Below are 18,200 nucleotides of genomic sequence, written 5' to 3' on the forward strand. Positions count from 1 at the left end.
GTATCTACTTGTTTATAACTAATGCTGTTGATATATTGTGATTTTAAAAAGGTGTGTGTTTCCATCTGTCCGGGACGCGTCTATCGTTTTTCCAACCCAGTTTAGATCCCACTTCCGCATTACGCAAGCATCGACGCGGCGTTACGTCACAGCATCAACCTGGCGTCACATCCCTATGGTTACATCACTGCCTCACGCGACACACCCGCGAAATCTGAATCTGACAAGCGAAATACCGTCCTTTTAAACGCCGCATAATATACAATATACAATATACAATATACAATATAATAGTGCTTCTTTGTCAATATGACTGACGACCACACTTATGCAGTGCTGAGGTAATGTTAATTCATCATTTAATATTAATTCCTGATGGATATAAGAGGGATACATTAGCAAACATCTGTATATATAGCCTATATATATATATAATGTTTCGTTTTTTTGTTTGTCATCTAACATATTCACATTTTGACCTGTTTAGGATGTAAAGGTATCTATTTAATATTTTATTTAAAGGTAGACATTTATAATATGTTATAAATGTCTATTTTGTTATATAATACAACATATAACATTTGACATTAATAACATATTAACGTTTTGCCATGTAAAAATGAAATGTTGGGACATTTATAAAAATGTATTCCTTTACATAAAAGTGCTTTCCAGAGGTGTAAGAAGTGATAAGATCTTGTACTTGAGTAAAAGTACAAGTACCAGAGTGTAGAAATACTCAAGTATAAGTACTAAAGTATTAGCATCAGAATAGTACCTGAATAACTATAAGCTGTTTTTTTTGCTTTCATTTCAGACCTCGTGTTTTAGTGTGCTCTGGAGGCACACAGAACAATATAGAGGAGTACCCGCAGTTGAAGGTATCTGATAATAAGACCTATCTCTCAATACTATGATGAACATCAAATTACATTGAATGTGTTTGCTCATATCAATGCCTCACCTACACATCATCATCATCATCATCATCATCATCTAAACTATACCACTTAATAACAGACTTATTGTCCAGATAAAAGACAAGGCATTACAAAGAATAACATGCAAACACATGAAGTACATTTAAAGAGAATATAAACATGTTAGCATAACTATACCAATGTTTTAGGATTTGTATTTTTCAGACTTTTTAAGCCTGCAAATATAATGTGTATTCTACTCTAGTTCTAAGTAAAGTCAGTACGTTTTAAACCTCATGGTCCTCTTTAGTTCTTCAGATCATGGCAAAACTCTTACTGGTATTCTGAGCTGACACAGTATTATGTGTGTGGATTTGAATGAATAGTTGTCTGTTTCCTTGTAGGGTTGGCTACCAGGTGAGTTCAGATACCACGTGTGCCAGTATGAAGAGGTGGTTTCACTGGGGGACCACACTGGTTTTGAGGCCACTTTGAGGCTGGATGTCCACACTGTGGAACAGGTCAAGGAGTGGGTACAAAAGCTGAAGGGGTCATCAGGGGTGACATGGAGGGTGGATGTTACCCGACCCAGGTTGGGGAAGCGGGTTCTTTTCAAAGTAAGTGTTGTCTTGTTGATATTTGTTGAAGTTACCTTTTAATTATCCTTTTTACTTTGACCTGTACTATAATAAATCTGCTTTATTTTGTTCAGGCAAGTTATAAGTGTCAGCATAGGGTGAACCCGAGAGCAGCCAAAAGCAGCAAGAACACCTGCTGTCAAGCAAAAATGCACACGACACTCAAGAGTACTCGTGGGGAAATGAAGTGAGTTTACTGATCCACATACTTATTATTTCACGTTTTGCTTTTTTTACATAATATTGATATATATATTGATTTATGTTATAGGACCGAAGACCCACACATGCCTGACCTACCATTTAAGGTTATTCTAATAAACAGGCACAACCACAATCTTTTTGTTGCGGACGCCATCCGCCACCAAGATGTTGGGGAAAAGGCAAACAACATACTCACAGGGCTCTTTGAAATTGGCCACACTCCAACATCTGCACTGGCGGTCCTGAAACACGACCTCCAAATGGAGTATGGGCAGCGTTATGTGTACGTGTCGGCCAACAGGGAGATTTGCCCCAACCTGCCTTATGTACAGAGGTGGGTATCACATCTGGAAACATGGTCAAGATACCTACTACCCACTATATAAATAACGATGCAATAAAAACTATGATGTATTCAGTGAATACAAATACGCTTTTCTACTGCATGTAAGTGACACCCATACCAACTAATTCATTTTCTACCCAGACTGTTCCACAAGGTGTGTAGGGAGGAGTATGGCACGCAAACAGGTCCCACGATGTTGGCAGCGCTCAAGCTTCAAGTGGAGATTTACAACAATAAGTGTAATGACACCTGTGCTCTCCTGGGAACAACTTCCCAGGGAGCTCCTCTTGTGGTTGTGTGTTCTCCACTCATGAAGAAAGTGCACCAACTGAAGCACAGTGGGGAGCTGTGCTTCATAGATTCCTCAGGGAATATGGACAGGGAGAACTGCAGGGTATTCCTCCTCCTGACCCACAGCTGTGCAGGTGGCCTCCCTCTGGGCATTCTCCTCTGCCAGTCTGAGGATGAGCAGACTATTGCTCAAGGGCTGGAACAGCTCAAACAAGTTGTTGGAGAGAAGGGCTTTGCTGGCAGAGGACACGAAGGGCCACAACTGGTCATCACAGATGACTGTAGGGCAGAGAGGGGAGCTCTGGGAAAAGCATTTCCTAAGGCCACACTTCTCCTGTGCTCCTTCCATCTGCTACAAGCAGTTTGGAGGTGGCTGTGGAGCAAGGAGAGTGGGGTCACTCACGGAGACAGACCGGCACTTTTTGCCATTGTAAAAGAGATGCTTTACTGTCAGGAGATAGGCAGTGTGGATAGGCTTTACAGCGAGGCAAGAGGGCATCCAGTTGTAGCCAGGTTAGTGTTTAATGCAGACAAGTTAGTGATGTTTTGTTTAGCCATATGAGAGAAATTGACTTATTCTTATCAAATAACATCCAACACCCAATGTAATGAAGTGATTAAGCTTTACTGTTTGGATAATTTTTTCTTTTTTTAACCAATTGCAGGTATGAAAAGTTCCTCAGGTACTTGGACCGACTGTACGCCAGAAGAGAGTGTTGGGCCCTCAGTTATAGAGGCAGTTTCCTCACCAGAGGAAACAATACCAACAATTTTGCAGAAGCGGCAATGTGTGTCCTCAAGGACAAAATACTGCAATTAATGGCATCCAATGTAATAAAAAAGGTCAATCAAAGAACTAGATTCCTATACCGGATCTCCTCTCTGGTAAACACAAACATCCTGAAAACTCTGGCAGGAGCACTCATTCAAGGGTACTATGACTATGCTTGCACGTCATGGTACCCTAGCACCTCCAAGGCGCTAAAAATAAAACTTCAAACATCGCAAAATAAACTGGTCAGACTACTGCTTGACCTTCCATCTCGAACCCACCTCACCTCTGCCCACTTTCACAACCTAGGATGGCTTAGAGTAGACGACAGAGTACAGCTACTTGCAATGGGCCTGGTCTACAAGATCCACTACACCTCTATGGTACCCATGTACATGTCAAAACTCTTCCCAAAGGTCAAGGAATACCATGATCATAACACCAGAGGGAGCTCCACAAATCATGTAAAACCCAGATTTGGCACAAAAAAGGGGGAATACACGTTTATCAATTATGCCACATCAAGGTGGAACGCTCTTCCCTGTAAAGGAAAGTAAAACTATACTTACCTTCAAAACCTCTCTTAAAGAGCACCTTCGGGGGAGAGCATTGCAAAACTGGCCCCGGTAATGGTACAAATCTCAACCTGTCGTACAATGGACAGCTTCCCCCCCCCATCTATGTATATACTCGCATTTTAGACTCTGTTACTAACTGTATATCTGTAGACTTGGTATGTCTTAAATGTCCGGTTAGGATGTATTAGAACGAAATCTAAAATGTAAATTGTAAATAAGCCACCTGTATGTAAATTGTAAATAAGTCATCTGTATGTCTTATATGTCTTATATGTCTTAAATGATATGATGAATTGGAAATGGGGGACCCTGATGTAAACAAGACGAAAGTCTTTCTCTGGTCTGCATCCCCTTAACAATTGTATGTTTTGAGCTGTACTGTACTGTACCCAATATACAAGCTGTTAATAAACTTTTCAATCAATCAATCAATCAAAGAGGACAAAGGCCTTCAACCTTCCTCAGCTGTTTGATCTGCTGACCTCGAGGCTGGAGACCTATTATGAGGCACGCTTTGTTGATGTTGCCCTTGGACGCTGGGAATCATTCCAGCGAGCACAATTCCTCCCCCAAGATGGCAACATTGCAGCATTGCATATTCAGCAGGTAATGGATATAACAGCTGAAAAAACATAACATGCTATAGGTTTATCACAGAATCAATACGCACATATGTCACTTGTGTAACAAATACATTTATCCTTGTTTGACTTGTGATTTTGCAGATTGAAGACAAGAAGTTTGTGGTGAAGGGATCTACACAAACTTATGATGTAGACATGGATTTGGAGCTGTGTTCTTGCCCTGCAGGACAAACAGGAGCGCCTTGCAAACACCAGGCAGCAGTGATGAAACATTACAGCTGTTTGTCTCCTTTCTACCAATGAACCCAGAGATGAGAGCAGAGCTGATGAAACATTACAGCTGTTTGTCTCCTTTCTACCAATGAACCCAGAGATGAGAGTAGAGCTGATGAAACATTACATTACAAGCAAAAGGGCCGCCATTTTAAGGCGGGCTTCCAGACGTCAAGGCCCGATGATTGGCTGCCAGCCTACAGCTGTTGCACACAGGAAGTCAGGCGCTGGCTCAAGACAGCGTTTATTTTCTGGGCGCCCTGTGAAACAGAACAGTTCACTGTACCCCTCTGTTTAGAGACAGGACACTTCAGAGCCCCTCTGTTTAGAGACAGGACACTTCAGAGCCCCTCTACACCCTCTGACTCCTCATCACCCCTCTGTTTAGAGACAGGACACTTCAGAGCCCCTCTACACCCTCTGACTCCTCATCACCCCCACCCCTCTGTTTAGAGACAGGACACTTCAGAGCCCCTCTGCACCCTCTGACTCCTCATCACCCCCACCCCTCTGTTTAGAGACAGGACACTTCAGAGCCCCTCTACACCCTCTGACTCCTCATCACCCCCACCCCTCTGTTTAGAGACAGGACACTTCAGAGCCCCTCTGCACCCTCTGACTCCTCATCACCCCCACCCCTCTGTTTAGAGACAGGACACTTCAGAGCCCCTCTACACCCTCTGACTCCTCATCACCCCTCTGTTTAGAGACAGGACACTTCAGAGCCCCTCTGCACCCTCTGACTCCTCATCACCCCCACCCCTCTGTTTAGAGACAGGACACTTCAGAGCCCCTCTACACCCTCTGACTCCTCATCACCCCCACCCCTCTGTTTAGAGACAGGACACTTCAGAGCCCCTCTACACCCTCTGACTCCTCATCACCCCCACCCCTCTGTTTAGAGACAGGACACTTCAGAGCCCCTCTGCACCCTCTATGTATCTCTTTGTATATGTGTATGCCTTTCTTTCTCATTTGTTTTTCCCCGTATGTCTTTGTCATGTCTTATCCCATGTATGACCTGACTTGTCGTGGTAAGTGGGCTTTTGGCCTCAAGGTGTGTCTCAAATGCTGAAATATAACCTCCCTGTTAATACAAATCCATTACCCTACATCACAGTATGAAATGACTAAAGGTCCACTGCCCTCTGCAGTCATGAAATCTTTAATAATAATAATAATAATACATTTTATTTTTATAGCGCTTTTCTCGAACCCAAAGACGCTTTACATTTGGGGAAGGGTAGACAGACAAGTACAGGCAACAAAACAACAACAAAACAACAAAACAGAGAAAAAAAAACAAAAAAAAACAGAAAGCAGTCAGGAGGAAGTGGGGGGGTGGGGGGGGGGGCTTATGGGTATACAGACTTGAAGAGATGGGTTTTGAGGCAGGACTGGAACAGGGTGAGGGACTCAGACTCACGGAGGTCTTGGGGGAGGGAGTTCCAGAGCTTCGGGGCTGCCACAGAGAATGCTCTGTCCCCAAAGCTCCGGAGTTTGGCCCTGGGGATGGAAAGCAAACCGGCTGAGGTGGATCTGAGGGACCGGGGTGGTTGGTAGAGGATGAGGAGGTCAGTGAGGTAGGGGGGGGCCAGGTGGTGGAGGGCTTTGTAGGTGAGTACCAGGAGTTTGTGTTGGATGCGGTGTGAAACGGGGAGCCAGTGAAGTTCTTTGAGGACCGGGGTGATATGATGCCATGATTTGGTGTGGGTGAGGAGTCTGGGGGCTGCGTTCTGGACACGCTGAAGTCTATTGAGGGATGTAGTGCTGATGCCGTAGAGGAGTGCGTTGCAATAGTCCAGGCGGGAGGAGATGAAGGCGTGAATGAGTCGCTCAGCTGCAGGGCGGGTGAGAGAGGGACGGAGTTTGGCGATATTGCGGAGGTGGAAAAATGAGGTTTTTACAACTTGGCGGATGTGGGGCTCGAGGGAGAGGGTGGGGTCAAATATCACGCCAAGGTTGCGTGCCTGGGTGGAGGGGGAAACAGGGGTGCCATCGATGGTGAGTGTCAGGTTGGGGGTTTTGCTGAGGGTGGATTTGGAGCCGATGAGGAGGAGTTCAGTTTTATTGCTGTTGAGTTTGAGGAGGTTGTGTGCCATCCAGGATTTTATAGCAGTCAGACAGGATTCGATGTGGGTGAGGGGGGGGGTTGTGGGGGGATTTGGTGCTGAGGTAAATCTGTGTGTCGTCAGCGTAACAGTGAAAGTCCAGGTTGTAGTGGCGGAGAATCTGACCAAGGGGGAGGATGTAGATGATGAAGAGGAGGGGGCCGAGTACTGAACCTTGGGGAACACCTTGGGTGACTGAAGCTGTGGCAGAGGAGTGGTTGTTGAGGGAGATGAAGTGGGATCTGTCGGAGAGGTAGGACTGGAGCCACCTGAGTGCAGTACCTTCGATACCGATGTCCTGGAGTCGGGTGAGCAGGATGTTGTGGCTCACGGTGTCGAAGGCTGCACTCAGGTCGAGGAGGATGAGGATGTTGAGTGAACCGGTGTCAGCAGAGGTGAGGAGGTCGTTGAGGACTTTGGTGAGTGCCGTTTCTGTGCTGTGATGGGGACGAAAACCAGACTGAAGGGGTTCAAAAAGGTGATTTGTTTGGAGATGGCGGTGGAGTTGTTTGGAGATGATACGTTCTATTGTTTTTGAGAGAAAGGGGAGGTTGGAGATGGGGCGGTAATTACTGAGGGAGGAGGGATCCAGACCGGGTTTCTTGAGGATGGGAGTGACAGCAGCAGTTTTGAAGGCAGAGGGAACGGTTCCTTGGGACAGGGAGGAGTTGAAAAGGTTGACAAGGTAAGGGCAGAGGACGGGGAGGCAGGACTTCAGTAGAGGGGTGGGTAAGGGGTCAAGCGAGCAGGTTGTGGGTTTGGAGGAGCTGATCAGTTTGAGTATTTCAGGGGGGGTAACCAGAGTGAACTGGGAGAGGCGGCCGTGGGGAGGGGGGCTCGGGAGGTCCAGGGAGGTGGAGGGAGAAGTTGTGGCGGTGGGTGTTGGGGGAGATGTTTGTGTGTGAGAAGCAGTGGATAGGGAGAGATTAATGGCAGTGATTTTGTCAGAGAAAAACTGGAGGAATGAACTGCATAAGGTGGAAGTGGATGAAGAGAGGGTGTCAGCACGGGGTTTGAGGAGCTTGTTGACGGTGGAGAAGAGGGTCCTGGGGTTACGGGAGGGGTCGGTAAAGATGGTGGAGAAGTAGGCAGATTTTGCGGCAGTGAGGGCGTCTCTGTAGGTAGTGAGATGGAGTTTGTATGATTCACGGTGAACTGTGAGGGATGATTTCATGGATAGGCGTTCAAGCTGGCGGCCGGTTTGCTTCAATTTACGGAGTGCAGGGGTGAACCAGGGTGAGGAGGTTTTGAAAGTGACGTTTTTTCTTTTGAGGGGGGCCAGGCTGTTGAGGGAGGCGAGTAGGGTGGAGTTAAGGTGGTTGAGTTGGTCATCGGGTGAGCTGAGGTTCGAGTCCAGGGGGAGAGTAGAGGATAGCAGGTCGGAGAGGTGCTGGGGATCGACAGAGCGTAAATTACGGAAGATGATGTTCCTGGGTGGGGGGGGGGTGGCGGACGGGGGATGCGATGATGAACTGTATGAGTTTGTGGTCAGAGAGGGGAAAGGGGCAGGGGTGGAGGTCGAGTACTGGGAGGTTGGTGGAGCAGACAAGGTCAAGGATGTGTCCTTTATCATGGGTGGGGAAGGTGACATGTTGGGTAAATGAGAAATTGTCCAGAAGGGAGGAGAATTCAGAAGCGAGTTTGCAGGTGGGGGAGTCCATGTGGATGTTGAGGTCGCCGAGGAGTAACATACGTGGGGAGAGGGATGAAGCAATGGTGAGGAGTTCAGTGAGATCAGAGAGGAAGGAGGGGTGTGGTTTGGGGGGGGCGGTAAATGAGGATAACTGTCAGTGAGGGAGTGGTTTTGAAGGCGAGGAATTCGAAGGATGATACTGAGGGGAGGGTGAGTTCTGTAGTCCGGATGTTCTGGTTGTAGATGACAGCCAGCCCACCACCACGGCGTGAGGGGCGGGGTTTAGTGATGTAATTAAAACCAGGGGGGGGATGTTTGATTGAGGGAGAAGAAGTCATTGGGTTGTTGCCAGGTTTCAGTGAGCAGAAGGAAGTCGATGGATTTGTCCAGAATTATTTCGTGGAGGATGTGGGCTTTAGTGTTGAGTGACCGGATATTGAGGAGGGCAAGATTAGTCAAGTGGGGGGTTGGAGGGGTGGTGGCAGGCTGGATAGGTGTGAGGTTGTCTGGGTTAGCAGCTCGGGTGTGGGCACGAGAGGGGAGGCAGTGGGGCAGAGGAGGGGGGCTTGATGGTGGGGAGAAATGGCTTATTATATGTTTTGGGTGGCGGAGGGGAGTGGGATCCGCTCCGGGTATTTCATGCCGCTGGGAGTGTAGATGAGCGGGGGAGAGTGTAAGAGGAGCAGTAGGAGTTGCATTCTGATGACGCGTCAGGTGTGCGACAGTGCGTTGGGTAGAGCAGATGGATGGTATGGATTGTCCGTGCTGAAAGTAAACAAAACTGCGGCGGGTGCTTCGGTGAATGTAGCGGGGTCGACGAAGGAGTCCAAGAAGTCTGATGACTGAGATGGAAGACGGGGTGGAGGAGATGTTGAGTGACAGAAGCTGTGAGATGGAGTATTTCAGCATGATGGCAGGTGGAAAGGCTGGGAGCAGTGTGTTAGCAGCGATAGCGGCTAGCAGGCTAGGTGCACAGAGGAGGAGGATTGTTGTGGAGACGAGGAAGATCCACGGCATGGCAGGAGGATGTGAACAGCGGGACAGGACAGATGCACCCCAGAGATGAAGGCAGGAGGCAGAGAGAGTCCACGGTTGTTGCGTGGGGTGGAGACAGACAAATAGGCGATGTAGCGGTAGCAGTAGCCACCCGGCACTTTGATGGCTGAGTGAGGGCAGCCGGCTACAGCCAGCAACGGAGGCAGAAGGTAAAGTAAGTTAAAAATGTTAAAAACAATGTGCAGTGCAGTGCAGTGCAGAGCAGTAGTCCAATTCGGAAGTTTTTGCAAGAACAGAGGGTAACAGAGGCGGAGAAGCGGCGAACAGTCAACGCCAGCGTCCTCTCCAGCGTCAGAGGAAATGAAGACAAAATGTCCGATGAAGATGAAAGAGGCTGGTGTTGATCCAACCTAAAGGACATCACATGACCCCTGCTTGACCTCCTGCAGTTGATGCAAACAGGTAAGTGGATCATGCAGTCAACTTGGGATTGTATCCTGGGACTTCAGCTCAGCATTCAGCAGTCCCCTGCTCCTACCTCACCCCTCCCACTGTCCCAGCCTTCACCTGGTGAGACATATACACCAATTAAAAGGCATGATTATTACAGTCAACCCTTATTCAGAGTGCCTAAATGTATATATTTTTTTACAGTGCAGATTTTGGCTTTTTTGGGACCATCGCACATGTGTGTAAGTAACAAGTAATGCTGTATAATCTGCAACAACTGTCAGGTGGTGTTATTGATCATCTTTGCAAAAGAGCCCCCACCAATATTGATTTTGACAAATATCTTTTAATTGAAATATGGGAGCAAAAACAAAAGGGTAGAATTGATCATATCATAATTATTGCAACTGTTTTTATTACATTGTGTTGTTTTGTTTATATATATATATATATTTGTGTGTGTGTACAAATGATTATTGCAACTGTGTTTATTATATTGTGTTGTTTTGTTTGTGTGTGTTTATTTATACACACATATATATGTGTGTGTATAAATGAATTAATATAAAGTGTATATGTGAGTGTGTGTATAAATGAATGAATAAATCTGTGTATAAATGAATAAATACACGTGTGAGTACATATAAGTGTGTGTTTATAAATGTGTGTATATATATAAAAACAGTATGTGTGTATATAAATGAATTAATAAAAGTGTATATATATAAAATAGTATCATTAAATAATGCTGTCAGATAAATGAAGTACACAGTAATAGTTAAGGTTATAGTCAATATTCTGCACTTACACCAGCTGATAAGATCTTTAAAACGTCTTTTGTTTGTCCTGAAAACGAAATTTGAGGATACACACAGGCTATTTATAGATGATAAAACACCAGTAATACAATCTCAGGACTCTTCGACATGGCTTTGATTATAGGATCGTTTACTTTCAGTTTCAGTCAAACCAACTATTCAATATTCTGCTTTACCGCGACAGCTATAACTGCCGAAGATGAAGTCTATGACGCTATCACGTAGCGCTACGTCGATGCTTGCGTAATGCGGAAGTGGGCTAGGGTTAGGGTTACATCTAAACTGGGTTGGAAAAACGATAGACGCGTCCGGGACGACAGCTGGAAATGAGCCATGTCGGCTAAAGCTGCTCAGTTTACTGTTTTTGTGACAGTTCATCGATGGGGACTGTCCACGACACCATGAATGAATAACTCAACTCAACATGATAAAGTCAAATATGTCATGCTTTTATTGTGAAATGGGAAAACTGTTTTTATAAAAGCAGATTTTTTTTATTGTGTGAATCAAATAATTAATGTTTGTTAAACAGATATTTAAATGAAATGGAAATAATAAAACAAGTTGATTCCCACAAAAAAATAATTAAACATTGGAGGGGAGGGGGGGGAGGGGGGGGGGGGGTGGTTACATCTTCAAACATTTCAGAATAAAACTTTATTAACACAGAAACCTTTAAAGAAAGTTTCCTTTTATAAAAAAATAACGGTTAAAAAAACATCTCAGCATCGGATCATCCCCAGAACCGCTGCCGGCCGGCGGGTGGAGTCAGCGCCTCCTGAGGGGCGGGTGGGAGGCTGAACACCGACCCCCCCGCCTCCACCGTGAACAGAAAGATCATGTTGGCGACCGTCATGGCGATGCTCGGCAGGAAGGAGAGGCCGAACCCGAAACCCCGGATACTGCTGCCGAACGCCGCCGCAACCCAGTACACCAGCCTGAGAATCAAAACAAACGCACCTTTAGTTAAACAAGCCTGAGACACAAAACAGACGCACCTTTAGTAAAACCAGCCTGAGACACAAAACAAACGCACCTTCAGTAAAACCAGCCTGAGACTCAATTTAAAGGTGGGGGTCTAATCCTGAGCTACAGGGGGTCCTGAGCTACAGGTGGTCCTGAGCTACAGGTGGTCCTGAGCTACAGGTGGTTCTGGGTTCTGAGTTCTGGGGGGTCTTACCTTCAGTTAAACCAGCCTGAGACACAAAACAAACGCACCTTCAGTAAAACCAGCCTGAGACACAAAACAAACGCACCTTCAGTTAAACCAGCCTGAGACACAAAACAAACGCACCTTCAGTTAAACCAGCCTGAGACACAAAACAAACGCACCTTCAGTTAAACCAGCCTGAGACACAAAACAAACGCACCTTCAGTTAAACCAGCCTGAGACACAAAACAAACGCACCTTCAGTTAAACCAGCCTGAGACACAAAACAAACGCACCTTCAGTTAAACCATCCGGAGACACAAAACAAACGCACCTTCAGTTATACCATCCGGAGACACAAAACAAACGCACCTTCAGTTAAACCAGCCTGAGACACAAAACAAACGCACCTTCAGTTAAACCAGCCTGAGACACAAAACAAGCGCACCTTCAGTTAAACCAGCCTGAGACCCAAAACAAACGCACCTTCAGTTAAACCAGCCTGAGACCCAAAACAAACGCACCTTCAGTTAAACCAGCCTGAGACCCAAAACAAACGCACCTTCAGTAAAACCAGCCTGAGACACAAAACAAACGCACCTTCAGTTAAACCATCCGGAAACACAAAACAAACGCACCTTCAGTTATACCATCCGGAGACACAAAACAAACGCACCTTCAGTTAAACCAGCCTGAGACCCAAAACAAACGCACCTTCAGTTAAACCAGCCTGAGACCCAAAACAAACGCACCTTCAGTTAAACCAGCCTGAGACCCAAAACAAACGCACCTTCAGTTAAACCAGCCTGAGACACAAAACAAACGCACCTTCAGTTAAACCAGCCTGAGACACAAAACAAACGCACCTTCAGTTAAACCAGCCTGAGACACAAACAAACGCACCTTCAGTTAAACCAGCCTGAGACACAAAACAAACGCACCTTCAGTTAAACCAGCCTGAGACACAAAACAAACGCACCTTCAGTTAAACCAGCCTGAGACACAAAACAAACGCACCTTCAGTTAAACCAGCCTGAGACTCAATTTAAAGGTGGGGGTCTAATCCTGAGCTACAGGTGGTCCTGAGCTACAGGGGGTCCTGAGCTACAGGTGGTTCTGGGTTCTGGGGGGTCCTGAGCTACAGGTGGTTCTGAGTTCTGGGGGGTCCTGAGCTACAGGTGATTCTGGGTTCTGGGGGGTCCTGAGCTACAGGTGGTTCTGAGTTCTGGGGGGTCCTGAGCTACAGGTGGTTCTGGGTTCTGGGGGGTCCTGAGCTACAGGTGGTTCTGGGTTCTGGGGGGTCCTGAGCTACAGGTGGTCCTGAGCTACAGGTGGTTCTGGGTTCTGGGGGGTCCTGAGCTACAGGTGGTCCTGAGCTACAGGTGGTTCTGGGTTCTGGGGGGTCCTGAGCTACAGGTGGTTCTGGGTTCTGGGGGGTCCTGAGCTACAGGTGGTTCTGAGTTCTTGGGGATCTCACCTCCCGAAGGCAAAGACCACGGTCAGCAGGGGGACCAGCTTCAGGTGGTCCTGGTTCAGGTACACTGACATGACGGACAGGTTCAGGAAGTAGATGAGGAACAGGGAAGCGGAGTCAGAGACGAAGCGTCGGTGCACAGAGACCTCAGGAAGGCCCGCCCCCTTCGCCTCGTCATCAAAGTGAGGGCCAATCACAGAGGACCTGAGGCGAGTGACACCCAGCACCACCCAACCTGAGAGGCAGACAGGTGACAGGCACATGTGAGACAGGTGAGAGACAGACAGGTGACAGGCACATGTGAGACAGGTGAGAGACAGACAGGTGACAGGCACATGTGAGACAGGTGAGAGACAGACAGGTGAGAGACAGACAGGCGAGAGACAGACAGGTGAGAGACAGACAAGTGAGAGACAGACAGGTGAGAGACAGACAGGCGAGAAACAAACAGGTGAGAGACAGACAGGTGAGAGACAGACAGGTGAGAGACAGACAGGCGAGAACAACAGGTGAGAGACAGACAGGTGAGAGACAGACAAGTGAGAGACAGACAGGTGAGAGACAGACAGGCGAGAAACAAACAGGTGAGAGACAGACAGGAGAGAGACAGACAGGCGAGAGACAGACAGGTGAGAGACAGACAGGTGAGAAACAAACAGGTGAGAGACAGACAGGCGAGAAACAAACAGGTGAGAAACAGACAGGTGAGAGACAGACAGGTGAGAGACAGACAGGTGAGAGACAGACAGGTGAGAGACAGACAAGTGAGAGACAGACAGGTGAGAGACAGACAAGTGAGAGACAGACAGGTGAGAGACAAACAGGTGAGAGACAGACAGGTGAGAGACAGACAGGTGAGAGACAGACAGGTGAGAGACAGACAGGTGAGAGACAGACAGGTGAGAGACAGACAGGTGAGAGACAGACAAGTGAGAGACAGACAAGGTGAGAGACAGACAGGTGAGAGACAAACAGGTGAGAGACAGACAGGTGAGAGACAGACAGGTGAGAGACAGACAGGTGAGAGACAGACAGGTGAGAAACAAACAGGTGAGAGACAAACAGGTGAGAGACAGACAGGTGAGAGACAGACAGGTGAGAGACAGACAGGTGAGAGACAGACAGGTGAGAAACAAACAGGCGAGAAACAAACAGGTGAGAGACAGACAGGTGAGAGACAGACAGGTGAGAGACAGACAGGTGAGAGACAGACAGGTGAGAAACAGACAGGTGAGAGACAGACAGGTGAGAAACAGACAGGTGAGAGACAGACAGGTGAGAGACAGACAGGTGAGAGAACAAACAGGTGAGAGACAGACAGGTCCTCACCCAGGACTACAGGCAGCACACTGAACACGGAGCACCTCAGGGTGTAGAGAGACAGACAGGTAGAGAGACAGACAGGTGAGAAACAGACAGGTGAGAAACAGACAGGTGAGAGACAGACAGGTAGAGAGACAGACAGGTAGAGAGACAGACAGGTACTCACCCAGGACTACAGGCAGCACACTGAACACGGAGCACCTCAGGGTGTAGACGACTCTGAGGGGGGGGCCGTCCATCAGGGGGGCGTCAAACGGCAGGAAGACAAACCCCCCCCACACCAAGAGAGGGAAGAACAGGGCCGCCGTCCCCAGAGAGACAGACAGCTTCAGCACATCCCTGCACCCCCCACCTGAGAGACAGACAGGTAGAGAGACAGGTTAGAGACAGACAGGTAGAGTCAGAAGGTTACAGACAACACTGGTGCACAGTAAGGGGGCGTGTCAGCAGGCGTCCTATCACTGACTGGTACACAGTAAGGGGGCGTGTCAGCAGGCGTCCTATCACTGACTGGTACACAGTAAGGGGGCGTGTCAGCAGGCAGCGTCCTATCACTGACTGGTACACAGTAAGGGGGGCGTGTCAGCAGGCAGCGTCCTATCACTGACTGGTACACAGTAAGGGGGCGTGTCAGCAGGCAGCGTCCTATCACTGACTGGTACACAGTAAGGGGGCGTGTCAGCAGGCGTCCTATCACTGACTGGTACACAGTAAGGGGGCGTGTCAGCAGGCAGCGTCCTATCACTGACTGGTACACAGTAAGGGGGCGTGTCAGCAGGCAGCGTCCTATCACTGACTGGTACACAGTAAGGGGGCGTGTCAAGCAGGCGTCCTATCACTGACTGGTACACAGTAAGGGGGGCGTGTCAGCAGGCAGCATCCTATCACTGACTGGTACACAGTAAGGGGGCGTGTCAGCAGGCCGTCCTATCACTGACTGGTACACAGTAAGGGGGCGTGTCAGCAGGGCGTCCTATCACTGACTGGTACACAGTAAGGGGGCGTGTCAGCAGGCAGCGTCCTATCACTGACTGGTACACAGTAAGGGGGCGTGTCAGCAGGCAGCGTCCTATCACTGACTGGTACACAGTAAGGGGGGCGTGTCAGCAGGCAGCGTCCTATCACTGACTGGTACACAGTAAGGGGGCGTGTCAGCAGGCAGCGTCCTATCACTGACTGGTACACAGTAAGGGGGCGTGTCAGCAGGCATCCTATCACTGACTGGTACACAGTAAGGGGGCGTGTCAGCAGGCGTCCTATCACTGACTGGTACACAGTAAGGGGGCGTGTCAGCAGGCAGCATCCTATCACTGACTGGTACACAGTAAGGGGGCGTGTCAGCAGGCAGCGTCCTATCACTGACTGGTACACAGTAAGGGGGCGTATCAGCAGGCAGCGTCCTATCACTGACTGGTACACAGTAAGGGGGCGTGTCAGCAGGCAGCGTCCTATCACTGACTGGTACACAGTAAGGGGGCGTGTCAGCAGGCAGCGTCCTATCACTGACTGGTACACAGTAAGGGGGCGTGTCAGCAGGCAGCGTCCTATCACTGACTGGTACACAGTAAGGGGGCGTGTCAGCAGGCAACGTCCTATCACTGACTGGTACACAGTAAAGGGGCGTGTCAGCAGGCAGCGTCCTATCACTGACTGGTACACAGTAAGGGGGCGTGTCAGCCAGCGTCCACTTGGCGCACTTAGGTATACTCACATTTGTTAGGGGGGGTGTCCTCTGTCGACTCGTACTGGAAGCCATGTTGGTTGTAGTCCTGTAGTCCTTGGGGACCCAGGAAAGGGCTTTTCTCGGACTGCGTTTCCCAGAATGCCTCAGGGTCTCTCAGCACGGTGACTGCAGGACTGAACACCTGAGCTGCTCTCTCCGGCAGCTGGTTCTCCTCACCTGTCTGTCTCTCACTCTCTGTCCAGCTCACCGCCTCACCTGTCTGTCTCTCACCTCTCTGTTTCTCACCTGTCTGTCCCTCACCTGTCTGTCTGTCACCAGGCCATGGCAGGGTGCTTGGCTCCATCACCCTCCTAATGTCGTTCGTTCGTCTGTCTGTCTGTCTGTCTGTCTGTCTGTCTGTCTGTATGTCTGTCTGTCTGTCTCTCTGTCTGTCTCTCTGTCTCTCTGTCTCTCTGTCTGTCTGTCTCTCTGTCTGTCTCTCTGTATGTCTGTCTGTCTGTCTGTCTGTGAAAGAGCAGAAACAGAGTCAGTAGTTTAATGATACATCTTGGATAAATGCTTATACTGGTGAACGCTGTTTCTAACAAAGTGACGCGCTTGGTGCACGTTAGCCCCGCCCACTGCAGTGACGTCAGCTTAATATTGAAAACATGAAAAATAAAAAGTGAATAAACACAAACAATCCGTGAGTTTCTGTCTGCGTGGATCCGCCAGTTACTCCCCACCGACTCCTTATTAAATACATATATAATATATACAACTCGTGTTAGTAAATACTTATATATAACTCCGAGCTAACATGCTAACATGCTAACAGCTGCAGTCAGGGTAAACTCAGAGGAAATAAAGGTTAAAGGAGATTAAAGTATGTTAAAGTATGTTAAAGTATGATAAAGTATATTAAAGTATATTAAAGTATGTTAAAGTATGTTAAAGTATGTTAAAGTATGTTAAAGTATGTTAAAGGAGATTCAAGTATAAACAGAGTGAACTCACCGGCTCGAGCAGCTCCTCTCTTCTGTTGTTGTTAAAGATCCCGGAAGCTCAGGTGAGTCACGTCAGGTGAGTGACGTCACAGCGTCCCAATTTTAATGCTGCAGTATTGATGTACCTATACATGTTATACTGCAGTACTGCTGTATACATGTATACTGCAGTACTGCTGTATACGTGTATAAGTACACCAGTATAGGTTATAATTATTAATATCAGACCACTCAGGTACAAGCACCTAAAGTACAGCAATGCAGTAAAAGTACTCTGTTACTGACCGCCGCTGATTTAAGTACACAAAGACACACAGTGTGAGACAGCAGCTGCAGATACAGTCAGTACCAGACACACACACACACACACACACACACACACACACACACACACACACACACACACACACACACACACACACACACACACACACACACACACACACACGCACACACACACACACACACGCACACACACTGAGACACACACACACTGAGACACACACACACTGAGACACACACACACACACACACACACACACACACACACACACACACACACACACACACACAGAGAATCTAAACATGGTAATGAAAGTTCTGTCTTTGTGTTCACAGAGCTGCCAGCAGAGGGCAGTGTGTGAGTGTGAGTGAGTGTGTGTGTGCGTGTGTGTGTGTTGCCATGGTAACAGTGGTATCAGTGAGTACCAGGGAGCAGCTGTTAGTAACAGTCCTCAGTAATACTACATAAATATACATGTTATAGTGAAATATAAGCATATGTATAAGTTCTACACGTGTATTATACGTGTATACGTACTATAGTGTGTGTATTATACATGTATAAGTACTACAGTTGATGTATTATACGTGTATAAGTGCTACAGTTTGTGTATTATATGTGTATAAGTACTACAGTTGATGTATTATACGTCTATAAGTACTACAGTTGATGTATTATACGTGTAT

The 18,200-nt window shown here is 47.6% G+C and overlaps 2 protein-coding genes across 2 annotated transcripts; one reads left to right on the top strand and one right to left on the bottom strand.

The window, feature by feature from the left end:
- Positions 1–2,168: 2,168 nt before the first annotated feature.
- Positions 2,169–4,636, top strand: LOC117484943. Its single transcript, XM_034133448.1, has 3 exons — positions 2,169–2,912; positions 3,065–3,182; positions 4,475–4,636. Exons 1-3 carry the CDS (start codon positions 2,302–2,304, stop codon positions 4,634–4,636), a joined length of 891 nt encoding a protein of 296 aa, XP_033989339.1. The 5' UTR covers positions 2,169–2,301.
- Positions 4,637–11,042: 6,406 nt separating this feature from the next.
- Positions 11,043–16,955, bottom strand: tmem79b (transmembrane protein 79b). Its single transcript, XM_034133434.1, has 4 exons — positions 16,273–16,955; positions 14,728–14,913; positions 13,242–13,473; positions 11,043–11,552 (listed from the first exon to the last, which is right to left on the bottom strand). The coding sequence occupies exons 1-4, from the start codon at positions 16,586–16,588 to the stop codon at positions 11,348–11,350; spliced, it is 939 nt and encodes a 312-aa protein (XP_033989325.1). The 5' UTR covers positions 16,589–16,955; the 3' UTR covers positions 11,043–11,347.
- Positions 16,956–18,200: the final 1,245 nt, after the last annotated feature.

Source organism: Trematomus bernacchii, unplaced genomic scaffold (genome assembly GCF_902827165.1).
Source record: "Trematomus bernacchii unplaced genomic scaffold, fTreBer1.1, whole genome shotgun sequence".
In the NCBI taxonomy this organism is placed as follows: Eukaryota; Metazoa; Chordata; class Actinopteri; order Perciformes; family Nototheniidae; genus Trematomus; species Trematomus bernacchii.

Coding starts and splice junctions, on each gene's coding strand:
- LOC117484943 (XM_034133448.1), top strand. CDS start 2,302: ATGTTGGCAGCGCTCAAGCTTCAAGTGGAGATTTACAACAATAAGTGT. Junction 2,913..3,064: donor GGGCATCCAGTTGTAGCCAG/GTTAGTGTTTAA, acceptor AACCAATTGCAG/GTATGAAAAGTTCCTCAGGT. Junction 3,183..4,474: donor CCAACAATTTTGCAGAAGCG/GCAATGTGTGTC, acceptor GTGATTTTGCAG/ATTGAAGACAAGAAGTTTGT.
- tmem79b (XM_034133434.1), bottom strand. CDS start 16,588: ATGGAGCCAAGCACCCTGCCATGGCCTGGTGACAGACAGACAGGTGAG. Junction 13,474..14,727: donor TGTGCTGCCTGTAGTCCTGG/GTGAGTACCTGT, acceptor TCTGCCTCTCAG/GTTGGGTGGTGCTGGGTGTC. Junction 11,553..13,241: donor GTGGTCTTTGCCTTCGGGAG/GTGAGATCCCCA, acceptor TTTGATTCTCAG/GCTGGTGTACTGGGTTGCGG.